Source organism: Orussus abietinus, unplaced genomic scaffold (genome assembly GCF_000612105.2).
Source record: "Orussus abietinus isolate OABI.00-Male unplaced genomic scaffold, Oabi_2.0 scaffold138, whole genome shotgun sequence".
Classification (NCBI taxonomy): Eukaryota; Metazoa; Arthropoda; class Insecta; order Hymenoptera; family Orussidae; genus Orussus; species Orussus abietinus.
In genome coordinates this window covers 93259-120465 of record NW_019394314.1, presented here as the reverse complement: position 1 = coordinate 120465, position 27207 = coordinate 93259, and the positions used below count along the sequence as shown (strand labels likewise).

Here is a 27207-nt window from a genome sequence, read left to right as displayed (position 1 = left end):
AATTTAGATCTTTCACAAGACTCTCCCCCTACATATAAGAAATAATGGAAATAAACACTCGGATTCATAACACTTTTCATTACAATATATTAAAGTACCCAGTCCGATCTTAAGCTTCTAAGTCATCGCTTGGAATTGTAAATGGCGTTTCTTTTTGTTCCGAGGAAGATAAGGAAGAAGTGGCCGTTTTCACCCTTCCTTTCTTTGAAGATTTCTGCAAAGCAATCTTTTTAGCTTCAGATTTCTTCTCCTGACGTTCTTTCCTTCTTCTTTCTGTTTGCCTCTTTATAATAGGTATTGCTGCTTTTCTCGCCTTTTTCTGTCTTCTAGCTCTTGCAAGATCGATGCAAGGATCAATCGTAGGTTCAAAAACTATCGGATCTATCTCTTCTTCTTTTTCGTCGGGTTGTTTTATATCCTCTTTGTCATTGCACTGCCTTAGTTTGATCGGCTTGACTTGCGGCAAAATTTTCCCGTAAACCTAAATAACAAAGGATATCCGTAAATACAGATTTATTTAAAACTCCTTTTACAATAGTTAAACACTATGAATAAGTGAATCAAAAATATTTTACTGGATGAGTTTGACATTATTTTAAAATAAAAAATGTTTAGGATATGTATTCTCAATTTCAATTAGCAATTTTAGTGAACATTTAAGATTTTGTGACGTATAACAACATAATTACATTTATATTGTTTAGCTTAAAAAATGTCATCAATTGTTAACCCTTGTTTCAGTTTACGAATCATAAAATTAAGCACTATGTTAAAGATTTAAACAGAAGTATTATTAAGTTAAATTCCGTTTAATTTAAGTATTTCGTGGAATTACTTTCATATTATACATTTCACTTACTGTTAAAAAGCATAACAGCCATCAAAACGATACAAAAAAAAAGGAGATAAATATACGTTATAAGTACAAGAAATAATTACGAAGATTAATATGTCATGTTATCGCCAAACGATCAGCGGAAACCATACGATTGACACTCCGTGAATTTTATAACTAAATTTCTTTCATTTAAAAAATCTATTATGTTAAGATCAATATTTTAAGATCAATTAGTGATTGATCAAAGTATATCGAGTCATAGAGACACTCGAGCAAACCAGACAACCCTTGGGACATCCTGGCGCCTGACTGACCGTGTTACGAGTAATTAGTATTATATTAATTATATACCAAGGAACCCTGGGTTAGAGTATTCATCCAAGCGACTTGGGTGTTCTTTTCTTTCTTTCAAGCCCACGTCCGCTTTCCGTTTATTTCTGTTATACCTGGTAACTCTTCGCTTTCCTGTCACGTACTGATCATAATCTAAACATCAATCCGTCCGCATCGAGCACATTTATTTCACCGCGGTCCTTTAGCCCTTTATTCATTCCTTTCTTAGAACTCCTGGTCCTATAACCCAGTTTTACATTCCCAACCTAAGCCTCCTTAAGGGCGCTCACCACTCCAGCGATTTTGCAGGGCCTCACGGGGACAACGATTCCGAACATAATTCTAAACCGATCGAGCTTAACGACTGCTCATATTGAAGATGAAATGTTGACCTGTATTTACGTGAGAGCGATTTTCGATAACTGGTCGTTTTCACATAAAAAAAAGTGCAATGACATAATTTCAATGCTCTTTAACTAGGGAGGAGGTGCTTCATCGAAAATCGCATCTATATAAACACACGTCAACATTTTATCTTTAAAACGAGCACTTGTTGAGCTCGATCGATTGAGACGCACTGAACACCAAACCTAACAGTTACGTAACTTAGAACTAACAAATAACATACCGTTTATTACAATTTAATAACCTAACAGTTACGTAACATAGAGCTAACTAGTTACAAACCATTTGTTACAATGTAGTAACGTAACAGTTATGTAACATGGAGCTAACAGGTTACATAACATTTGTTACTATCATATCTACATAAATGTAGCGTAACTTTGTTACTCTCAACTTACATTATGTTACTGTCCTAATATTACTGTGTATATGCAGCACATATTTGTAACAAAACAGAACTGCATTGGTGCTGTCATCTATTTTATTACATCATCGTCATCGTCATTGTCATAATTCATCGTCAAATGTCACAAGATTAATATATGTCATATTTTGTTTACTACGCGTATGAAAAAATGCGATTTTAATTCGTACTCGCATACACATTATCAGTAATTGTTGACTAGTCGAATGAAATCATGGTCTTAAAATAAAATCAGATAGTTTACAGGTAAGCATTCACATAATTTCATTTAAAGTCTGATTTATTGTATAATATGTAACTCTTGCCAAGTGTCACAAAACGATACAAACTAAGAAATTTCATAATTTTTTATAAAATTGCATTATTTTTTATTAAATGTTTGAAAAATTAATATTATTTTAAGGTAACTGAACTTATAACATTGATATAACATGTTACATAACATGTTACCTTACTGAGTGGGCAATAATAACTAACCTCTAACTTCCATGTTACTTTTATGCTACAGAACATGTTAGTATCGAAAACGTAACATTTATCTAACAGGGTTGAAAAACTCCGCTTTCGAAGACAGCATTCGGAGGTCCACTGTACCATCGCTCATTCGACGATTTAGACTTTACCAATATCTCCCGCGAGATTATTCTCTTCTCCGGTTCGCAGAAATCACCGATGTCGACTGCTCCACTTTTTTAAGAACTGCGACGTTGTTCTGTACGAGGTTGTACAAGACCGAAACGGCGAGATCCTAACCGAACGCGAACTCGATCGGGATCCGCGAAATGAAATGTTCTAATTATCGATCACGCTGGTGATTCAAAACCAACGAGTGTCTGTCTTTGTTCGCAGACTAGCGCAAGAAATTAAGCTAACTAGTTGAGAGAGGCTATCAAAGCTTGATGAGCCTAGCCGTGAAAAGCCGTGAAAAGCCGTGAAAAGCCGTGAAAAGCCGAAGTAAAGGAGCGTCCCGAGTGACGTCCTGAGTCAACCGAAGCCTGAGTTGAACTGGCGTTTTTTGGTTGTTAAACAAGACGCTTCCCATGCGTCTTGCCTTCGGGAGGGGAGCAACATTGTCGCCGAGCAGTTTTCCGATTGCAGGGTAGTTCGCAGAAGTGCGCCCATAAATTCCCTGAAGAGGGTTGCCTAAAACTCCGTAGAATTTTTCGAGCACGTCTCCGTCATCAAGCAATAAATCAGTAAAGAGGCCCTCGCTGAGTTTAACCCGCCTCGAGGACTATCACTGATTTATGTTGGTCATTGGAGTCCACTTATGGCCGCCCTTGCCCAAAAGACAGCCAAATTCGGAAAACCCTCGAGCGACATGTCCGGTCCAGGCGGACGGACTTTCTCTGCGGAAGTATCCTAAACATTCCACCCGCCTCGTCATTACGACGAATTAATAAACCCTGAGAGGCGTATGCCTTATCCTAGTCTAATCGTAGTCCATAGCCTTAGGGTCCTTAGTCTTAGTGTCTTTAGCCTTAGTGTCCTTAACCTTAGGGTTCTAATGCACCGCCCGCCATGCTGTGTCCTCAAACTCACGCCCTTGTCCTTATATCCTGTAACGCGATTTTTCCTCCACCTGAAAACCTCGCGCACCTTCGTCGGTCCGCGCTCTCGCCTCCCTCCCCGTTCTCCGACTATCCAATGGGCGCCAGTTGACTTTTGGGTCCCCGGAACCAACGAACCGGTCTAATCAGAATCGTAATTCGTAATCGCAAAACTTATCACCTAAATTATGTCACGAAACGGAGAGAAGGGCGGCGAGAGAGGACTCGGACGGCATGTCCCGTGTCGCTCAGGAAGCAAGTTGTGGAGAGTTGGGGTCGGGGTCGTAACTGATCTAAGGGAGTAGGTGAGAAAAAACTACACTTTAGCGAATAATGAAGAAAGTTGTATATTCTCAGATATTCCCAGATACACGTACATCATTTTTACGCGATCGTACATTGCGGCCGGAAAAGAGGTCCTTCGGTGATCGTACTCAGGTTTCCATAGGACGCGCAGGCGTCCGTAATGCCATGAGCTTCGACCAATAGACGCGAAATTGGGATCCCCGGGACTTTGATATCGCAAACGGAACGGAATAGTAGCGTAGGAAAGAAGCGTAAAGAATACTCACCCTGGAGTTCCCAGGAACGGACGTGAACGGAACCCTAATGTCTCACTGGAGCAATCGACCGGCACCTCGCCCTCGGTCCTCTTCTTCACACATCCACTCGCGGCACTCACTCGGGTCAGACTCTCTTTTCGAATTTCTGCACAATCCTACGCAACCCTAAAATCCGGACATACATCTCCCCCTCGGCGTACCCGGCGAATCATTCACCTCTGTAGGCCTAGAGTGTGGACGATATTACCCTCGAATTCGAGGTTGTAGCGTTACGGGACAGGAGCTGCAATTCTGGGGCATCCAAGCCAGGGCCTGCACTAGAGCGGGAATGGCGGGAGCAGGAACACGCTCCGTCTGGAGCAATAAATATACCGTATGTCAGAATAGCGCCAGGCCAGAAAAGCTTTCTTTATTGGGTGCCTGGTGGCGTTGTCCGCTCTTGCTTCCGGACACGCCGGAACTCCCACGGCTCGAGGTCGTCCTCCGAGGTGGCAGTGGTGGGCCGGGTTGCCGGGCGCGACCTTGGAGCCGGAGTTGGCGCGGCCGTCGGGACAAGGGCCTCACGGGGCACGTGTGTGCCGAACCTGGGATGGTAGGGGCCTTGCTGCCGCCATTCCGAGCCACATGCCCGGCACGTCTTGACTGTGACCCCCTTCCGGCCACACTTCTGGCAGAAGGTCTGCCGTGCCTCCGGGCACTGCGTGTAACGGTGCCCTGCCTTCCAGTATAACGTCGTATCGGCCGAAGCCGGCCGACCGCACCTAGAGGCAAGGCCTCCCTAGCGGCCCCCCCATTTCTGGGGGGTTGTACTCCGAATCCCATCCAGCGACCCCACAGCCACAGGGGGCCCGAGGGCCGAAGACGGCCTGGAAAAACCCGAATGCTCCGGACCGCTCGTACAAACCCCGGGGAGGCGCTTGCCGGGTCGGGGCCTCCGCGACGTACTCCCCGAAGGGAGGCCGCTTGACCCCGCCCGTTGCCCGCGGGGAACCTAGTGGAGGTCCCTCCCCTGCACCCGCGTGGTGCGAGCATTCGTGCAAGGCCCCAGTTGAGACGCAATGCTCCAGCGTGGGTTGGCGAGCGTTCCAAGCTAAAGTGGATGGGAGCCCAGCCCAACGGCCGAGATAACCCGGCGAAGTCAGGCTTGGCTTTCGCATCTATCGGCCTGTACTAGCACGCCGCCTTCTTATTACGGCCGGTGGGGCCGGCCCCCAACCCGCACCCGGAAAACCGGGACGCGGGACGGGTTACCCGGAGCACTCCCAGCCGTCCGGTCGAGAAGTATTCCCATGATGAGGGCCACCTTTCGCCGGTAACTCTAGGGGGAACAAGGGTGCGGTCAAACTCCGCAGAGCGAGCATCTCTCATGGTTCCCCAGTAGCCATTTGCCGTTTCGTTACGGATCCATCGGGATCCGCATCCAGCCCCACCACGAGGAGGTTTACGGATGGCTCTTGGACGCGTGGCAGCTGCCCTCCCCCACGTCGTTGCCTTTTGGAGGTCCCCCGCCTTCCGGCAGTTCCAACACAGCCGGGCTGGACGAGGCTTCTTCGCTGGCGGTGCTGGTGGGTGGTTGTGCTCCGGGACGGTCCCGGTGATGGTCGCTGGTACGGGTCCAAGACCCAGAGGAGGCTTCGCGGCCGGAGTTGGGCCTTCCGCGGGCGTCCACTCCATAGAGCCGGAGCTGGCCTCGGTCTCGCCCGGGGGTGAGATAGGGCCGCGCTCCTGGACCTCTAGCTGCCTGGTGGCTTCCGAGGGGCCGCCCAGATCGTTTTGGGTAGTGGCCTCCCTCGAGGAGCCGCCCAGGTCCGTCTGGGTTGCGGCTTCCACAAAGGGGTTCAGTACCCCCACACGGGTGTTGAACCGATAGACCGGAGCGGTCCGGTTCAGCAGGGGTCTGGCTAACCCGCATCCCCCATGGCCTTCGTGGTCCATCCGGAGGGCCATTTCGGATTGGGCGTCCAGTAGCCCGGGTTGGTATCCTTCCAACCACAGGAGGGATCCTGAGTAGGGCCGTATTGGGTCGAACATCGGATGCTCGTCGATTTGCCCCGGCAGGGTCCGGTAGCGACGGGGTCGGTCGGGAAGCCCTTCCGGTGGGTCAACTAGCCGATAGGTCGGCAGCGGGGGTGGACTCGGTATCCCCTTCGTTGGCCCTGGGCTTCCGGGTAGGGTCTCTCGGTCGTCCTCGGAATCGGCCGTCCGATAGGTGGCCCCGTCCTCGTTATCGGATCCGAGGTCAATAACCTCGACATCGTCGGGGTCCTGCTCGATTTCATCGGGCCGCTCGACCGTCGAGGGGGGGGTCACTCTCCGGACCGGTATCCCTATCCCCATCGATAACCTCGAAGTCCTCGGGACCGCTCAGGGCTTCGGCGGGTTGTTCGGTGGTCGAGGACGGGGAGAGGAGCTCCTCCTCCTGCTCCGGGTCCAGCCCCTCATCGGCGGAGATCTCCTCCCACTCGCCCAGATCGGCCATCGGCTGAGGCTGGGGTTGCGTCGGTACGAGAACGGTCCTAATTCTGAAAGAGAAGTAACTGTAGCTCAACCCGGTCCGGTTCGGAACGGAATGATTGGAGCGAAAGGGAAGGTCCGGCGAGAAGGTTTAGGAGTAGAGAGGTTTGACGTCTTCTATGGCCACCTTCCCTAAAGGTTTCCTAAAGTTTCACTACCGGTCGTTTGAGCGTGAGTCCCGTGTGCGTACGGTCACTACCCGCACTTCACCGTCGGGTCCCGGGTGGGTCTCGACGACCCGGACCAACGGCCACTTGGTCGGAGGCAGGCGCTCGTCCCGGAGCAGTGCTATATCGACAACCCGGACCGGGGTGGACCTCGTCCTCCACTTGCTCCTGGTGTGGAGGTCCCGCAGGTACTCCCGAGACCACCGATCCCAGAAGTGCTCGTACATCCGTCTCAGCAGTTGCCACCGGCTGAGACGGTTCATTGAGACCTCTAGGAGGGAGGGTTCGGGCACCGTTGTCAGCGGGGCCCCGATGAGCAGGTGTCCGGGGGTCAGCGCGGTCAAGTCCTCTGGGTCGTCCGTAAGTTCCCGTAGTGGCCTGGATTTGAGGCAGGCCTATACCTGCGTGAGGAAGGTGGCGAACTCCTCGTATGTGAGTGTCGCCTCGCCGATCACTCGCCGAAGGTGGTGCTTGACCGACTTCACCCCGGCCTCCCATAGTCCCCCGAAGTGTGGAGCCGCTGGTGGGTTGAAGCGCCACCTGGTGCCATCGTTCGCCAAGGTGGCCGCGATGTCCTGCCTCTCCTTGGCCGAGGCTTTAAACATGGCGGCCAGTTCCCTGTCCGCCCCGATGAAATTGGTTCCTTGGTCGCTATACAGGGTGTCACAAATTCCACGCCGTGCGGTGAACCTCCTCTACGCCGCGAGGAACCCTTCACTGGAGTAGTCCGAGACCACCTCCAAGTGAACTGCCCGGGTGGCCAAGTACACGAAAAAGGCGATGTACCCCTTGTAAGCCCGCTGTCCTCGCCCCTTCCTCGCCCGCAGCTGCACCGGCCCCGCGTAATCCACCCCTGTGTGCAGGAACGGGCGAGCTGGTCGCACCCGTGCTGGTGGAAGCGCTCCCATGAGCGGCGTCGTGGGAGTCGCTCGCTCTCTCAGGCAGGCGATACATCGGTGTATGTATTGCCGTACCCTGGTCCGCCCCCCTAGGATCCAGAAGGTCCGCCGCAGGTATCCCAGCGTTATTTGCGTCCCTCCGTGCAGTACAGCCCGGTGTGCCTGGCCGATGACGAGGGTTGTGAACTGGTGTTTTCCCGGGAGAAGGATCGGGTGCTTCTCGTCGTACACTAGAAGCGAATGCTGCAGGCGGCCTCCAACTCGTAGCATCCCTTGAGCATCTAAAAATGGACCGAATTTCAATATCGCGCTCTTGGGTAATACTCCCTTCTTCCCCTGGAGACGCCCGATCTCATCCGGAAAGCCTTGGAGCTGCGCGATCCGGACCCAGTGTCGACGGATCTGAACAAGTTCCTCCGGTGTCAAAGGGCCCTTCACACGGTCATCACCTGACCGTCTGCAATTCGTCCCGAATCGATGACATCAGGCCGTAACCCGCAGCAACCTGTGCAGGGTGGAGAATCTTTCCAGCAGGTCCGTGGCAGGTACCCGGCCGAAGTTGACGCCGACAGGTGCCGGCCGAGCCTCCAAGTCGGTCGGTTCGACCGTCACGTTGGCGCCGGGCCATAAAGTCGGGTCCTCGGCAAGCCAGGTTGGCCCACTCCACCACAGGTGATGCTCCCGCAGTTCGCGTGGCGTCAGGCCTCGCATGGCGCAGTCCGCGGGGTTCTCCTCGTCTGGGACGTGATGCCACTCTGACCCCGGCAGCGCGGTCTGGATCTCTCCAACTCGGTTCGACACGAACGTCTTCCACTGCGACGCGTGTCCCCGTAGCCAAGCCAATGCGATGGTGGAGACTGTCCAGAGGTGGATTGGTACCGACTCCAATCGTAGGGTCCCCCTCAGATGGCGTACCAGACGGGAGAGAAGAGCGGCCCCGCACAGCTCCAGGCGTGGGAGTGACACCCTCTTGACCGGCGCGACCTTCGTTTTGGCCGTCAACAGGGTAACCTGGGCCGCGCCACCTCCTTTGGTGACGCGCAGGTAGACGGCCGCCGCGTAGGCTCGTTCCGAAGCGTCGGAGAAACCGTGCAGCTCGCACTGCGTCGTCAGCTTGACGGACGTAGCTCCGATCCACCGGGGGAAGGATATCGCCTCGATATCCACCAGCCGCCCCCGGAACACCTCCCAAGCCGTGGATTCTGTCGGCGGGATCGCTTCGTCCCATCCGATCCCTGTGAGCCACAGCCGCTGCAGGATCACCTTCGCGGTCACCATGACCGGCGCCAGCCACCCTAGGGAGTCGAAGAGTCGGGCTATGTCCGAAAGCACCGCCCTCTTCGTCCACCGCCACAGGATGGTCGTGGATGCACCTGGAATCTGAAAGTGTCATTAACGGGTTGCCATCTCAACCCCAGCATCCGCAGCGTGGTGTCCTCCTGCAAATGGAGCTCCACTCCCGTCTCCCGAAGTTCGGGGGGTACGCCCGCTAGTACAGCGGTCTGGTTGGACGTCCATTTCCTAAGGGTGAACCCTCCTGAGGTCATGAGTCCCTGAAGCTGTTGCCGTCGGTCAACGGCCCCTTCCACCGTGTCTGCTCCCGAAAGGACGTCATCCATGTAGAAATCCTCCCGGACGATTTCCGACCCCAGCGGGTATCGAGCCTCCTCGTCTTGGGCTAATTGCCGCAAGGTGCGAATGGCCAGGTAGAGCGCACAAGCGGTACCGTAAGTAACGGTTCGCAAGCGATACGTCGCTACCTGAGTGGCGCCCTCCGCCCGCCATAGCACTCGCTGGAATTCACAATCGTCCGGGTGCGTCCAGATCTGCCGGAACATCTTTTCGATGTCGGCCGAGAAGACGACTGGGTGTCGTTGCCAACGTAATAAGACGTCGCTCAGTTCGGCCTGTAGTTTGGGCCCCGCATGCAATAAGTCGTTGAGCGACTTCCCATTCAGCGCTGCATGCGAGGCATTGAACATGACCCTCAGTTTGGTGGTCGTGCTCGAGTCCTTTATGACCGCGTGGTGCGGCAGGTAATACCCCCGAATGCCGCCCGCCGTCGGTCCCATGTGCCCCAGCCGGAGGTATTCTTCTATAAATTGACGGTATGACTCCGCCATCCCGGGATCGGTAATGAAACGTCGTTCATTACGCTCCAACATCCGCATCGCGCCGTATCGCGAGGTGCACAAATCCTTCGTCGGGGGGGTCTTGAATGGTAGCCGGACCACGTACCGTCCATCCGCGTCCCTTCTCACCGTGCGAGCGTAGTGATCCTCGCAGGCGGTCTCCTCAACGGTGAGGCTGCACTGGCGGGTGGGAGCCTCCTCTAACTCCCAGAACCGCTGCAGTCCTTGTGCAATCCTTCCTGCGAGGCGCACTGAAAGGATTGAGCCGTCGTTGGTTCTGTCGTCTCGTGCGTCGTCCCGCCGGTCGGTCCTGACAGCACCCATCCTAAAGCTGTTTGTTGCGCGAGCGGGGCGCCCGAGCAGCCCTTCCGTAGGCCTTCCAGGAGGATATCCCAGCAGACATCGGCCCCTAGCAACAAGTCGATTTTTGACCGCGCCGCGTAATCCGGGTCGGCCAGGGTGAATCCCACTAAATAAGGCCAATTCCTGATGGCCACCTGCTGCGTCGGGAGGTGCGCCGTTAGCCGGGGTAGGACCAAAGCTCGCAGTTCGAGCGTGAACCCTGGGTCTACCTGCGATCGGACTCGAAGGGTCGTCGACTCCTTTAGGGCGCATCCCTCGCTACCCCCCACGCCGACGATGGAAATACGAGTGGCCTTCCGCGGTAGCTGCAGATGCTGCGCCACCGATTCGGAAATCAACGAGACTTCCGATCCCTGGTCGATTAAGGCGCTCACGCGCATTTGTCGCCCCGAAGCCGCCTCCACGGTCACGATGGCCGTGGCTAGCAAAACCGGTCGCGCCCGCACGGTGTTGTCCTTGGTCGCGCCGTGCGTTACCTGGCTGGCACTCGCAACCGTCTGTGCACTATCTGCATCCTCTGGGATGTCCCTCACGGCCGGCTGGCCGTCGGTCCGAACCGCTGATCCCCTGCCCTCGTGCAGAAGGGTATGATGGACCCCGTTGCAGGTGCGGCAGCGTACCTGCGATGGGCACGCGCGCATCGGGTGTTTTGCGCTTAAACAATTGGAGCATAATCTATTTCGTGCCACGGTATCACGTCGTTGTCCTACGAAAAGATCCTTAAAAGACGGACATGTGCATAGCGCGTGCACGCCCGAACATAGAAGGCACTTAGAGTCCTTCGCCACTGCCGCATGAGCGCGGACCCCCGGCGGGTCGCGCGCCTTCCGATTTCCCGTGATCGGACCCCCGGTACGCGGTTTGCAACCTGCGTCCCGACCCCGCGTGACCGACTCCCGCGCCCGGATGCGAGCCTCGAGGAAGCCATGCATGGCCTTAAAAGTGGGTACCTCTGTGCTGCTCGAGTGCGAATCGGCCCAATCCGCCATCGCCGCTTCATCCAGCCGCTGCTCCATCTGGTGCACCAACATTGCGTCCCAGTGGTTCACTGGCTGCCCCAGGTTGGCGAGCGCATCCACTGCGGAGGTGAATGTATTTGAAATCCGCTTCAACTCCGCCGGGGTGTCCGATGTCATCTTTTTGAGGCTGGTAATCGTGTAGAGGTTGGCCTCAACGAGTTCCTTCTTATTCTCGTAGCGCACGACCACCCGATCCCAAGCCGTCTCGTAGTTGGCTGCCGTGATCTCCAGGTTTACCAGCAGCTCCTTAGCCTCCCCTTCGAGGCTGACCATTAGGTGGTGGAGCTTCTGGACCTCGCTTAAGTCAGAGTGTTCGCGCATTAGGGACGTGAACATGTCCCTGAAGTGCACCCATTTGAGGTAGTCCCCGGAGAAATGTGGGACATCAATGCGTGCCAGGCGCAGCGATGCCGGTGGCATGCTCGGGGTAGGCGTAGGAGCCGTCACCGAACCCTCGTGGCTTCCACCAGCCGCGTGGTTCTCTCGGCGAGGAGTTAATGTCCTGATCATCTCCGTGAGTGCCCCTTTTGCGTCACAGTATAGATCTTGGGCCGTTTCGAAGTGATTTTCCGTCACGTAGGCTGGTGGGTCTGCCCTCGGGTCCCGTAATGCCACCAGCTCGTAGTGGCGCCTTGTAAAAGCCTGCGATTGTTCCTCCAGTGACCCCAGTCGTGGCTCCAGGTAGCTCGGTGTGCGTCGACTGGTCGTCAGCTTCCGCAAGTTCTCGGGGATGCGGCCGAAATAAGCGATGGCTTCTTGTTGTTGCCTCAAAATCGCCTCCATGATGCTGATCAACACACACGGCACCTTTTGCACTACACTGAGGGTGGTCCCCAAAAATCTTTAGTCCGAAGTTCTCACCCGTGGACTTATTGTTCCAAAAAACCGTCTGACGGAACACCCATGGTTCACTCACTCGCGCTCGATCCGGCTCGAAGGACCAAAAATGTTCTGTACCAGGTTGTACAAGACCGAAAGGGCGAGATCCTTACCGAACGTGGACTCGATCGGGATCCGCGAAATGAAATGTTCTAATTATCGATCACGCGGGTGATTCAAAACCAACGAGTGTCCGTCTTTGTTCGCGGACTAGCGCAAGAATTTAAGCTAACTAGTTGAGAGAGGCTATCAAAGCTTGATGAGCCTAGTCGTGAAAAGCCGAAGTAAAGGAGCGCCCCGAGTGACGTCCTGAGTCAACCGAAGCCTGAGTTGAACTGGCGTTTTTTTGTTGTTAAACAAGACGCTTCCCTTGCGTTTTGCCTTCGGGAGGGGAGCAACATTGTCGCCGAGCAGTTTTCCGATTGCAGGGTAGTTCGCAGAAATGCGCCCGTAAATTCCCTGAAGAGGGTTGCCTACAACTCCGTAGAATTTTTCGAGCACATCTCCGTCATCAAGCAATAAACCAGTGAAGAGACCCTCGCTGAGTTTAACCCTCCTCGAAGACTCTCACTGATTTATGTTGGTCATTGGAGTTAACTTATGGCCGCCCTTGCCCAAAAGACAGCCAAATTCGGAAAACCCTCGAGCGACATGTGCGGTCCAGGCGGACGGACTTTCTCCGCGGAGCGTATCCTAAACAGACGTTCTCATCGTCCCACTGCCGTATCACGATCTTGTATCGGCTCCACGTAAAGTTAAAATCTTGTACTATTGTTTTTCTTAGTCATATGTAAGATTGTTATTATTCGGTTGTTAAGTTCTCTTCTAATAAACTTTATTGTCACGGTTAATCAGTTGGCACCCGGCACCTCGTTCTCTACGTTGACGTTCGCGATTCCACGAACATTGCCAACAATTAAATTATCTGTGATAAAGTGCAGCAAAGTTTTAGATAGTATATCAGGTAAAACATTTGGTATTACTGACGATAAGTAATACGTAACGATTAAGTTTCTTTATGGGTTTTACTTCACTTCAAATGACTTCTTTAAATTGAAAGGGTTCACGTTATGTATGAAAGTTACGTCAATACAGTGAAATAATTCTAAATGTTCTTATTATATAATAGATATTGTTCATTTTTACTGGCATAGGGAATATTGGGCGACCAAAATCATCCTTTTGACGAGGTGGTGTCCTTTGGACAGGGTCTCGAGGACTCTGAGGCTTCGATAATTCCGTAACACGTGGTGAAGCTTGATAATTCAGAGCGCTCTTTTTCACTTTGAAAGGATTTTCCCTACATGACTTACTGTCATGTTTTAGGGGAGTAGCTAAGTCGTTCATCCTAGCTGAAGCTAAAACGAAAAAAATGTTTTTTATCAGGTAAGTGAACTCGACATTTCTTATAAAAGTAAATAAAAAAAAAGCACTGATTAAACTAACGAAAATGTACTAATTTACTGACTAGCTTTTATGTAGTGCAGATTCCTGCTCTAATTAACCATTATTGTATGAATTCTTAAAAATGTTATATATGGATATGTACTCCGAATAGGTCGGTGATAATACTGACAAAATGTAATAAACATAATTTAAAATCGTACATTTTTGGCCCCAAGTACAAAAAATAGGTAATAATAAATATGTTAATAAATTATATAACTTTAAACTGGATAGTCGTATCTTGTTAAGATGAAGTGAATCCCCTCTCAAGTCAATCAATTCGAATAAGAAACTTTTTTTTTAAGTTTCAGACCAAACTAAAACTTTGACACATGACGTCAGTACTGTTACGCCCCACGTAACCCGCCTAGAGAAGTTTTTTCTGTTTGAATACGCATATAGTACTAATTCCTAAATATCGATAGCCATAATTATCACACGTTTACCTTCGCAGAGCGCAGTTAGAGCGAGATCCGAAACTATCTAATCAATCGAATAACTTAAATAAGTGTACCGACGCTTAGACCTCTTCAAATCTCCCTCCACTATCCAGGCTACATGGAGAAGAAAGACTAGCACCCTTTAAAAAGGGCTAGACCTCAACGGTTAGAGCTTCCTCTGAGTTCTGAATTCATCATGTGCGTTTCGACTAAGCGAGTAAAATTCAAGTCGCGCGTGATAGAAACCACCAGGTGGTCCTTTTAATTTGGTGAAGCACTCAACAAGGTACTTAATAAAATCCTACCTCTCTAACTCTAAGTATGTATCTTTAATTTGACTAAAATTGTATTGTTTTCAATCTTTTTACCTTTTCTTTACATTTATATATCTTTTGTTAAATTACTGTTTCCTTTTGTTATAATAAACCCATTTTCTTTAGAATTGGAATTGGCTACTATTCATACCTATCTTAAGAGGATATGAAAGACGCTAAGAAAATTAATCTGCGTCGATAAAGTAAAATTCATCTATACCCTTTTTGATGGTAATGCGTTTTCAATACACGGTATCCCGAATCCCAACTCCCTTTTTTCCATTTCCTACTATATTTTTACTCGATCTCCACTCTGTTATCGTCTCACTGAACGGAACGTAATTAACTAACAGAACAACCCACGACAGGTGCCCGTCAATCGTTACAGCCGGTACCACGCCAACAGCGTGGAACACAAGGTCTATGTTACCAACGGGATGATTTCCGCCCACCGATTGTGGGTTTTCCCGGAAAACCACAAAACGCGAGGACTGGCCAGCAGCCCTCACCTCGGGTAAAGTTACCACTTATCTGAAGAATTAGCCGGGATTGCCGGAAAAATCGTATATATGACGAGGAACAAAGATAACTAGTCGAGTTATGCCGAGACAGTCACAGCGCTTCATTCGAGTAGTGCGGTACAGTCGTAACGAGTCGTTCGTGTGTGTCGAACAATCATGCGAGGGAAGTAGAAGTGCGAAAAGGTGTGAAGTGCGTGCTATCGAAGAAGCATGAAGATCAAGAAGCAACAGTGGAAGCTACGGGACTGGAACGGTTGCCTTTGACCAGATGAACAGCGGATCAGGGAGACTGGCTTCAAGCAGGACTGCGGAGACCAATAAGAGGAAGCACGAAACCCTGCAGAACCCGGTGAGATAACTCGTCTCAAAGGTGACCGAATTTAGGGAGGGTGAAATGTCGTGCAGGTCCGGCCGGGGCAGTTTGGTCCTCCGCTGGGATGGGGGGGGGGGGGGGTCATCCGTGCTCGATACCATCGGGGCTGCCGTGGGTTGCTGTCTGTCCCCTGCGGACTATCCGACGGACCGGGAGGCAGTAGGAGTGCGTGTATACTCAGGCTCTGCGGTATGTGGCGTGACCTGCGTCGGACTGAGCCCGTTGCTCACATTTGTCCACGTATGAAACTCGGAGATGAGGGGCCACACAGTCGGGCCTCTCTCCCGGTCGGATAGCGACATGGTCCATGTGCCATAATTGTAGCTTGATGGCAAGAGCAACTCCCATGTGCCATAACTGTACCTCAATGGCAAGAGCAACCTCCATGTGCCATAACTGTAGCTCGATGCCAAGAACAACCCCCATGTGCCATAGCTGGAGCTCGATGGCAAGAGCATCAAAATAATGAAGGACTCGCATTAGCGCGGCGCGTTGCTGCGTAACGCGGGACCGAAATAAAACCCTACTAATCCTGAGGTAATTTTTTACATGACCCTACAATGGATTGTCGGTTGCGGAGCCCAGGTAGCGAACCCGAACCCCCGAGGGGGGTGTTATGATGTATCTGGCCGCGTAGGGGGCGCCTAGCGCCGTAACCTAGCGGTGACCTGGTCTGGCACTCAACAGGTACGCAAATAAAAATTATTTCGATTGCAAACTCTTATACCAGTATATCGTCACAGGTGACAGTTTATGATTTTGAAACGGAAGCTAACTCTGGCAAAACAGAATGCTAGGATCGCATCCCTGGAAAGTGATGTATGGAACTCGGTAACGTCTCGTAAGCAACAATCGGTCGGCTCAAATACATTTAGCGTAAAACTCTCCCAAGTTTCTTGATATTCAAAATAAAAGTTGAAATGATTCATACAACTTAGGAAATTATTGCACAATTTCTACTCAATTAATATTGCCTTCATTTAATATCGATCTACGAATCATTAATGCTCTCTTAATGGCATAACAAATTTCCTTCAAAATCCTTCTAAATGGGACTTACGAATTTTGGGCATACTTGATTATCCTACAAATAATTATATTTAACCGTTTCCACTTGAATGTTATCTTTCTCCAGTCAAACAGTTACAGTGGTGTCATTCAAGTGCAAGATATTGATATCACTAGAAGCAATAAATGTATAAAACATAAATGTGTAACATAGAAACCTGTGGTACTCAAAGCAGCCTTAGATATCTTGAATGGTTTATCTTTACAAGGCGTAGGCATAAATCTCCAAGCATTTCTCTCCGCTTTTCTTTTCTTTTCCTTTTCTCCGTCTGCCTCTGATTTTTTCTCCTCGGCGGGTTTTGTTGTCCTATTTTTTGCAGATTTTGCCGATAGGGCAGTCTTTGTATGCCCTTCACCCAAATTAACAGTTTCCACGGCTTCCTCCCCTTCATTTTCTTTAACATGACTATCACCAGTTTCTTCTTTATCTGCAGTTTTTTCTGGAGTATCCGCTGTTTCTGCTGCGTCCGCATCTTCTGCAGTATCATCTGCATTTTTCGTTTTTTCCTCTTCTCCTGCTTCCTCTACTTTTTCTTCTTCTTTTTCTTCCATTGCATCTCCCTCGCCCGCTTTCTTTTTCTCCTCATCGACTGTTTCTTTTTTAGCATTCAATGCATCTTTCTTTTGATCACCCTTTTCGGCAGACTCTGCGCCCTCCTTTTTCTCTTCGGCTTTCTTTTTTAATAATTCTCTGCGCTCTTTTTCTCGTTTCTCCTCAAATGCTTTTTTCCCTCGTGTTTCGGATTCATCGAGTATCATTTTCTTCCACTGGCGTGCCTTCCTATCATTTCTATCCTTCAAGAATCGATACGATGGCATTGCTAAAAACTTGACCCATGGGGTACTCTGCAATAATTAAGTTTTCAAATATGAAAAACTGGTAGTGTGACGAAAAGTATCTGATAAGAGGTAATGGCAAGAATTTTAAAAAATTCGTTTAGTATCAGTTACGAAGGGACAAATAATGTTTCTACTGAATGAAAGAAGGATTAACCGTGGTTATTCCGTTGAAATATTATACTTTCTAGTCCGGTTATATAATAATTGATTCTACCACATACACGCAGAAAAATAATATTGTATTCATTACATGTGCTCGCGGGTCAAAGTATCGTTGTAACCTTAACAACAATTATTGTAAATGTAATTACAATTTTTTGTCCTTTTAACCATTGCGGCTCTAGCACCAACTGCACGATTCTTGTAAATAAATTGTTGTTATATTTGCATCTGACAGTGTTACATATATAACATTGGAAAGTAAAAATTACACGTATAAAGGCACATGTAAAAATGGCCATCACAGTTGTAAAATTTAAAAACAAGAACTCCATTGAAAACCGTATAATATACCGTAGCACTAGTAATTTTTACAAGCGTGAACTGTTATTGTTCCTATTGTGCGTTTAAGACACAGAGCGAGAAGCATTCGGGTTGTGACATGCATTAGTTGCGTCGTCCTGCGAACCGTTAGATTCATTGTAACTTCGGTAGCCGCATCATTTGGTCCTCTTCGAAATTCAGTTTTCGATCTAATTTAAGATCGAGTTTTATTTTTTCAATTCATTGTAATAGTTTGATTAAGTGACTACATGGATGACTTTGTAAAAAATGAACTTCAAAAGTAGAGGTTAGAAAACCAGAACAATTGTTCCAAAGTAAGTGTTGCCGTTAAGATATAAAATTCGGATAACAGGCCGTAGTTGTAGCATAGCTGAATAAGCTGTAGTGCAATAAGTTGCGTGAATTTGTAATAGCTCCAGTGAGCCGAGGCACCGACGGGTAGTGTCTCTTGAAAGGATAAACGTACCCCTGGGTGGATGCTCGTAGTGCACCGAGGACACTCGGGGACCCCCACGGAGGGGAATGAAAGGCATCCTCCTCTGATAGGGCGTGTAGAGTTGAGGAACCGTTGGATGAGCCCTTGTAATGACAAGGGTTGTGATACCCGGTGTGTCGGACCCACTCTCTTGCGTTAAGGCTACTTGGGCCCGTGCAGATCGAGCCTCCGTTTTCTAGAGACGTGAGATGGATCGCTTACACGCTTGAATGAATCCACTTGCTACCCGGCGGGGTCCGAAAATCATAAAGGTTACCCTTTAGGTAAATCTGGGCCGCCCCAGCTGGCGGTCACTCCCCCCCTCCTGGCTCGAACGTTCCGCGAATCAGCTTTTATGCGTGCGCACAAAGTAGGATAAGATTCATTCAATGTACTAATAAAAGGGAGCACCAGCTCGTCGGAGAGTCAGTCGTACAATAAAACATTGTAATAACAGCTACAGTAAGCTTTACATAAAACTGTTACGTGGCGGCCTAATGGCTAGCGAGGTCGGGGGAATTTTGTAGATTCCTCGGAGCGGTATACTGTTTGTAGAGATATTAACTCGTATGCACACGTAACCAGTTTATTATTTGTGAGATATGAAGAGGATACCCCGATCGGCTAGGTCAACCTCTTTGGTGGGATCGATAGTTTTTTTTGTCCTTAAAGGGTGTTGGAAAGTTGCAATGAGGACACAGGAGGGTTTTAAGGTTTCGTGAGAATCAAGTCGTTGTTTTGTATTGAATGAGACAGTTCTATTTATGATGTAAGGGGTACAATGTCCATGGGGGTAAGGTGTGCAAATATGTGCTGCGCTAAGCATGTCGTCGCGAGTCGAGACAAGGACGTTGTAGGCCGAGCGCTAGCGCCTCGCGGAAGTGTAATCGAGATACGTCCGCGTATCAATTGCGGAATACTGACACGGGATTCTTTGCTTGCAAGGTGCGCTTTGCCTTACTCAGCAAGGCGGCTAATGCGTTGCGATTCATACTTGAAGAGTTAGAATTTGATAGTTGTTATCAGAAGGTACATACCGAATTCTCTTACGGGTTAGTAATTTGGAATAGGGTTCGAAATAGAGTGATAAAAGAGTAAAATAGTGGAAGAGTGGAAGAGTGGAACTCTTCGAAGAGGACCTGTACCTTGGCTTTGAAGAGGCCTTTACTACCGGTGACGTCTCTCCTACGTCCTGCCGGTTGCGATGAACTGCACGTGAACGCCTTCAAACCGGGGCGTGCCCTAGGGTTGAAGCTTCCTAAGATGCTCCCGCTGGTCCGGAATTCGCAGCGCCGTTGTTCTTCTCACTGTTGGCTCGTGGATGTCGGAGTACCGAAACGCACAACTGTTACTAACGTAGGGTCAGCTCTTCAGAGAGCTCCAGCCTCGCTCCTGAGACTGCACTGTACGCTGTCTTAAACTCTTCTATACTACTGACGGCTGCTGCTTTTCGGTACCGCTTTTATACGAGATTTTATCCTTGAGATGCCCGAGGATTTTACGACATTATCCTTGAGGACAGGGTCCGCTTCCTTGTTTTTGGATTTTGTTGTTAGAAAATTGATCGGACGTGCTGAGGTAGTCACTATGTTGACGGAAGGATAGGTCCCGTGTTTTGGTCCAGAGTGCAGTTCGATGTGGAAGGCGTGCGAATAAACCAAAATATTCCTCGATGATTGTTATTTCCATACTACATGTTACTTTCTACATGCATCAACAGTAAAGGGTACACCAGCGAACGTTATCATATACACATGTTATGTGGTAACTATTGCGTCAGTTGACGAGTTTATGTTGTCACGAGTTTATGTTTCGAATTCCCGGAAGGGAAATATATTCTCAGTTAGAGCGGCTTATTCCATCAGCGGTGCATTCTTTTGATTGTTCATAGAATTGACAGGATTTGGAATAACGGAAATTCGAGTAATCGGATGTGATTTGGAAGGTGGTAAGACTATGGGCAATTAGTGCCTACTTCCGCGACTAAGTTTGTCGCCCTCTCCTTAATTCGCGATCCGAATCCTGTTCGGGGCGAAGGATTAGCCGAGGCGAATGAGATTAAATTTAGGTTCCTTTTTTGAACCTTGTTATGAGAATATTACCCTACTGTTGATTGACTGATTAGCTGATTAGCCTAAACTGAATCTATTCCTACTGATTGAGTTCTATCACCGGGCCCACTGGAATTAGGTCCTGAAATATAACTTCATCAGTTTCAAGACTGTCACACTGGGATATCTCTCTCTCTAAGACTGAATCAGAGCCTCAATGCTCGGTCATCGGCGTCTTTAGACGATTCCCGATCTGAACGTTTTACACGTGTTTGTCCTGACATTCACCGTTCGACAAAGCGTCGACCGATGAGACACAGATTCACGTGTTAAGTCTTTGCGAACTATTACTTACCAAAGTTTGAGAATCGTAGGAGCGCCTGTCCTGCACTCGATGCTCGCAAGCCGCGGTTTCCCCTCCCGAGGCCCCCCTACTCTCCTTGCAATATCGCCGCGTATGCCTTAAGTGTTCCGACTTAATGGTGACTATCGACTGTGTTCGATCACACTTGGACCCGTTACAATATATGTTACTCTTCCGCCCTAAACCTTTTCTCCCCATACTTTCAGCCTAGAGATTTCGCGTTTTGACTGGAGTACACAAAATCGTGTGAATAATCTCAGGTGAGATGAAAGTGCAAAAAATGAGCTCTCCTCCCAAAAATAACCCAAAATCCCCTGTCAGCAGCGAGTTCATAACCCGGAAGGCGCTGCCGAATTTCAGGAATCCGAAGACGCAACAAAAGATGAACCCCACCTTGAAGGGACTCTAGCCTTCACTCCTAGTCCAGGAGGCCCTGGAAAACCTGGAGCTCGGTCGGAGGCTCATTACCGTTTTGAATTCGGGAGCAGTTAGACTGAAAAACCAAGGGAGAGATAGTACCAAATAAAAAATTTACCAAAGTGCACGAAGGGACTACTAGGATCCCATTCAATACTAACTAGGAAACATTCCCAAGTGTCCCACCCCGATTTTGATAATTTTTATATATGTTATAGAACTCGAAAATTTATGGAACACGTATTTTTTTTTTACGAGCTTAGATTGATATCTAGGGGGTAAAACAACCCCTCAAGGTTTGATTAAATAATCAATTTTGTTTTTTTCATAGAAGCACTCCACAGATTTCAATGAAACTTGGCATAAATATATCTCATGTAAGGAGGATCTAGAAACGATACCACCCTACACGGTTGCACCACTTCGACGGGAGTAAACTACCCTTATCAATAATTTGTTTCTTTTTTTTCGCCTACAAATAGTCCGATCGAAATAAAAACTACATGCCGTTAATGCTTGCATTAAATAAGAGTTTACGTGTTTTTTTCCGAAAAACCACTATTTGACACTATAAATATTAATCAAGGGCAGGTAGTATTTTTTATATTAACACTAGACGGATTCACATGAAACTCGGTATTGTAATGGTACGGTTTAGGCCGTGCAACATGCACCGTCGTTTCCACACTGTTATGAGTTCGAGTCGCGTTAAAATTTTCCGGGAAAATTAAATTCTTCAGGTGTAAAAAAACTTCGCCAAATATATATATATGTGCCCGTCACTAGTCCTTTCTGTTATAATCTCGGTTACATTATGTTAATACGTCACGAAACAACTGAAATCAATTATAATGCACCAAATACGAATAATCTTTCTTCTCGGGTTCATTCAGTTCTTTTATTAGCTAAAGAAAAAATACACAGATCTTTTATTAGCTTGTAACGATAGAACTCGAGGACGCGAGTTAGGTGGTAACCTCGCGCGCCGCGGTCCACGTTCGGGTCTCTTCCCGCGACAGTGGCCCGCTCGGAGCGTTTGAGTGTCCGAGGGGTAATATGCCTGGGTGGAGTAAAGTACGCTTAGGTTTAATAACGATAACTGTTTATTTAACTTAACATCGGTTGCCGGTCGGAATCAGTAGCTTCGTGTCTGAAAGCAAAACATTGGAACTAGACCGGATACAAACGAGGACGTAATTAAAACTAATAGAATACAACGAGAACTAATATATTTGCAAGTAAAGGTTCTAAACTCTATGGTTCGAACTCCCGGGGTCGGAGAAATGACACGATATAAATTCGGCTCGTGTCGTCCCTTGTCGTTATTAATTCCGGAGATGTGAAATCGCGCCTATAGTGATTCGAGGTCTCGTCCTGCGAATCGGGTCAGCCTCGCTCCTGAGACTGCACTGTACGCTGTCNCCGCCGCGTGTAGTGAGAAGGACGAAAATCAATGCAAAAGGGCGAGAGGGGGAGGACAAGGGCCAGAACAAGAGCGAGAGCCCCTTACATTGATATTCGAAACGACCGCGCCACGTGGCCATCGCCTATTGGTTGGATCGCTGCGGTGCCACCGAAACGGTCGACGGAAAAATTCAAGCGACCCAAGCAAAGTAAAATATTAAAAAATGCACATCTCTGTATTAAATGAACCAATCGGTTTCGTTCATAGCTTAAAAAATGCAGAACAATCGTCCACTCTCGATGGCCTCGTTAAAGTTGACTTTCCACATTCAAGAGGTTCAAAAAACAACATTCATTGTCCAATTTGACACGCCAGGCTGAGCATCGCAGATAATGACTAGGTCTGAGTTTCACGCCTCTATATATATATTTGGCGCGAAACTCTACCGAGTTTCTTAATCACCGGTTTCTAATTGTGAGATGCGAAAACCCAAGTAAGAGAGCAGCAGGCGTACGAATTAGAGCAGGATCGCGATGTCTCGTGCCACGCAGACAATGTTTCGTGTTCTTATGCGTCTCGGCTTCGGTTGGTCAGCTGGTCGAGACCGACATTCCGAATCGAATTCGTGTTTCGATATCTCGATCTCTCTGAGATTCTTAATTAACTTTGATTATTGATTATTTAATCGTTTTCACTTTGTTGAGATGGATTTAATTTTGTATAGGTGTTGAACTCTGAGATTGACGATTTATCTCACAAGAGTACGCCAAATGTTCATCATCGAATCTAGACAGACAGGATTCAAGGTGTGGGTGTAAATGAGTTGGCTTTTCTTCGTATTTCGGAATCCAGTTAATCCCGTAATTTCTTATTTTGTACAATTCTCAAATTGGCTTGACTTATTTTATTAGATTCCTGGAGCACTGCTCTACAGGTGTTGGTACCAACTTAACTTAGGTTATCCAGCTTCGGATATCCACTGGCTTAGGGTTTCTTGGGTTCGGTAGGATGTTTCGTGATAGGTTCTTGTGCACTTCTCCGTGCCACGTTTCTTTTGTCCAACTGTGGAAGCTCGGCAGATCGGAGGCAATCACAATGATAGAGTCCGAGCTGTCTTTCACAATTGAAGATCGCGTTAGCTCCTGCTTCAGGGTTGTCGCATTGACAAGGCCGAAGGTACGGATCTACACTTCCTTTGTATTCGTTTTGTCTGAACCTGTTTCGATTGACTTCAGTCAATCGAAGGTATGGCTCCTTTCTTTTCCTTTTTTCTTTATTTTCGCGTTCTAATCTTCGTTTTTGAGAGATACTGCAGTAGCACAGTCCCAGGATTGGGCTCAGAAAGGAATGAGAATTAAGGATGCGATGGCTCCCACTGTGCCAGAGACCGCTGGTTTTTCAGGATTGGATTAGGATTTTTCCGCCTCTGTAACCTTTTATTTCATAAATGATTTACGGATTCCGGCTTACTCCGGTTTTCCTTCTACCTAATCGCGCTTCTAAACTTTCGTCTAGATCTGGACTCGAATTTACTCGAGTGCTATTTAATTTTGAGTGTCTGTTCCCATTGAAAATCGAATTGATTCTGTCTTTTTGATTTCGACTCGGAGTCTCCCGAAGTCTCGCAGCCTCTCCCTACTCCTCGGCCTTCTCGCACCGCCTAATTACTCTGTTATTGCGCACGCGTCGATTGCCGTCGATTTCGGTATCGCGCAGGCGCTTTCGAATCGCCCCGTTACAGTACGAATATATTTCGTGGTGGTAGGATCCACAAACGGTCAAAATTTCGTTCGAATCGAGTAAATCCTAATTAACTTGAAAAAGAGTTTTGGTTTCCTATGAATTTTTATTAAATCCTATGCCCAATTAATTGAACGTTGTTTTATATTGAAGTCGTACCCCTAAATTTTGTATTGGTAAGAAATTTCATTGAGTAATTAACTTGAGTTAACCTTGAACTGGTGTTCTTGAATTTTGGTCTAGCATGATATTTAACGAGACATGAAGTACGCCAGATTGTGATTCTGTCAAAGTAGCTTTGTAATTGCAATACCCAACTCCTTACAAATTTTACTGTATTGTATATGCCCGTAATCGCGATTTTCATATCCGCATTTTGATTTCAATTGTAATTGTAGATACTCGACCGACATATATCCAATTGAAGACGCCCAAGTTTTATTCGGAATTTATCTTTTAAGTTTGTTATTTAGTAATAAACTGTTATTAACCATTAACGCCCCTAGTTTTTTCATTTCTGTCCTTGACGCTCTATGCACCCCAGTCCCTGGCTCTACGATTGAGTTCGTAGCTTCAAAGGGGATTGACCCGTTGTACAGGTAAGTTGATCTATATACGGATCTAATTATTATTACAATTTTGACGTAACAGTAATGTAAGTCTGCAAATTTTTCCAGATGTTTCATTTTCGTTATGTAATAATGGCAATACCTTGTACATTAATGCGCTTCTCCTGATTCCCCATGGAGTCATCAGAATGGTCATTTCCTCTTCGGTTAGTCCATGCGGACACTCGACTATTTTTTTTGCAAGTGCTAATCTTTCTTCCCTAGGGGTCGGCTTGTGCTTTAACGCACTTTCGGAAATTTCTAAAACCCTGCATTCTTCGGGCTCATATATACGAGGTTGACTAATTTCTATAATCCTCGGACTCGCTTCGTATAATAATGCCGCTTTACTTATTTTTATAGGAAATTCTCTGCAATGTTCGACTTCGTAGAACCTGGGTCTGGCTAAGGATTTTATTCTTTTCGAAGGTTTCACTTGAAGAGCGGCTTTCGAGACGCTGAGGTTCAGTCGACATATTTTGCTAGGGTCTTGCTTTTTATGTGGTATTGCCAATACGAGTATTCTCTTTTTCAGCTGGGACAATGGCTTCGATGGTCGTACCTGCACATTAAGAAATACCGACTTACCCTCTATACTTCTTCATAAATGGTACATTTTCTCATTTATTTATTTTTGTAACTATTATTTGAGTTACTTTACTAGTTAAAACCGTACTGTTGGCTCGGGTTCCGGTATTTTTCGTGGTTGGGCATTTATTTTTGCCCAGGCTTCAAATCTTGCCCAATCCGCTGAAGTCTTCAGCCATCCTTTCAGATTCAACTTCTGTCTTTTATTTCTGTTAAAACAATATACCATATTACTAATAGCAAATATTTAAATTCTTTTCTTGAAAGGATTTATTTGTGCTTTTTTATATTACCAGCAACGATGCGCGCGCACGCGCGCACACACACAGAGGAGGTTACCATAGTGTAACATATTTATCAGATGTTTAACATTAATTAAGTTCACGTTTATACAAATATTTGCCACACATATTTATTTGCTTTTTATTATTAAACTACTATATTNAAGAAATCTACAAGACATCTTAAAAAATCTGTCGCTTAAGATATTTAACAAAGATTACAAACAAATATTTAAAAATTATTCTATGCTACTAGGGACATCTATGCGCAAAGCACGTCCTGCTGTAATACAATAATAAACAAAGTATTCACATCCCGTGCGTTTAAATATTTTAGAATTGCAAAGAATGTGAGAACAATAATCTTTTTTTTTTTTCTTTAATAAGATCACGTCATTTTTTATGCTACATCGTGTTATATATTAGTTTCTTATGGAATTAAAAGTGAATAAATTATCACATAAGACATAACCCTTTTATAACTTGGAAAAATACATTATTTGAACATACTTTCTAATGCTGAAATCATATTGAAGCTGAAGGCTTCCAGCTACACTCGAATCGTACAAAATATTTTGAGGGATAATTTATATTTGATACACCCTGCCGTTATACATACATAAAATTTGAAAATTACATTTAATTTTTCACAATAAGAAAATTAATTATAGGTTATGATTATTCCATTCGTTGCTGGTTGATTTATTTATTAAAATTATGGTCAAAACCATTTGTTAATACTTTATTTTTCTCGTAAAAGCAGTAACCTTTTTTGCATACTATATTATTCGATTTTGAATACATACTTTGCCTTCGGCTTTGCCTTTTCTGCCTTTGCTGGTACTTTGGGAGACATAATAATTTATGTATTAATACTTCAGAACGTAATTTTCTAATTTTGGTCACTGAAAAACGAAGTAAAGATTATTATTACGAAAATCGTTCTAATGAGGTGATTGGTATTCAAGTGATAGGTTTTACTTTCTGTGGAATACCTTTTGAAACAGTTTAAATTTTGATTTCTGGGAAACAAAACGTATCATTTTATTTTCTTATATATTGTCTAGGTACTTTTTCAGTAAATTTGGAATTCTGAGGATAAACATTTTGAGATGTTCGGTCGAAATTTAAGAAACCGCCATGATGTATCTAAAAGTTATACCGCCCTGAAGTTTTGCAAAGTCGATGTTACTTGTTTTAAAATATTGCAATTACATCCTCGCACTCTTCAGAGGCAAAGTCATATCCCTAGGAGCATAGAATAAATTCTAAATATTTGTTTGTAATCTTTGCTAAATATCTCAAGCGACAGATTTTTTTAAGATTTCTTGTAGATTTCATTCGAAGATATTTGAAATATTTCTTGAAAATCTCAATGACATATTTAGTTTCAATAATTTATAAACATATAGAGAAATTATATTTTTTAACTTATTAACATAATAAAAATACATTTTTTACTTCACGACTATTATCGGACACTTCATTTGGTATCAAAAAACACGAGAAATTTTTCTAATATTTTCGTTCCGCTATTTCATTATGGGAGCAAAACGTGTGATTTTGATTTTAAATATTTTTAAAACGTTTATAATGTATTCGGCAGATAATATTTAAAAAATACTTGTATTAAAATGAAACGAAATGTTTTGTATATCTGGTAGAAAAATATTATGAAAACACATG

At 46.6% G+C, this 27207-nt stretch overlaps 1 protein-coding gene across 1 annotated transcript; it reads right to left on the bottom strand.

The window, feature by feature from the left end:
- On the bottom strand, positions 1–26657 carry LOC105700401 (DNA ligase 1). The gene is made up of 7 exons (XM_012426209.1): positions 26517–26657; positions 26328–26426; positions 25329–25449; positions 24756–25214; positions 16407–17094; positions 13233–13444; positions 1–481 (listed from the first exon to the last, which is right to left on the bottom strand). Exons 2-7 carry the CDS (start codon positions 26375–26377, stop codon positions 110–112), a joined length of 1902 nt encoding a protein of 633 aa, XP_012281632.1. The 5' UTR covers positions 26378–26426; positions 26517–26657; the 3' UTR covers positions 1–109.
- Between the last annotated feature and the right edge of the window lie 550 nt (positions 26658–27207).

What these genes read in the sequence shown, in the direction of transcription:
- LOC105700401 (XM_012426209.1), bottom strand. Translation starts at nt 26,377, where the DNA reads ATGTCTCCCAAAGTACCAGCAAAGGCAGAAAAGGCAAAGCCGAAGGCA. An exon ending in TACCGGAACCCGAGCCAACA is followed by an intron (nt 25,215 to 25,328) that starts GTACGGTTTTAA and finishes CTTAATGTGCAG; the next exon opens with GTACGACCATCGAAGCCATT. An exon ending in GCCCAATATTCCCTATGCCA is followed by an intron (nt 482 to 13,232) that starts GTAAAAATGAAC and finishes TTTGTTATTTAG; the next exon opens with GTTTACGGGAAAATTTTGCC.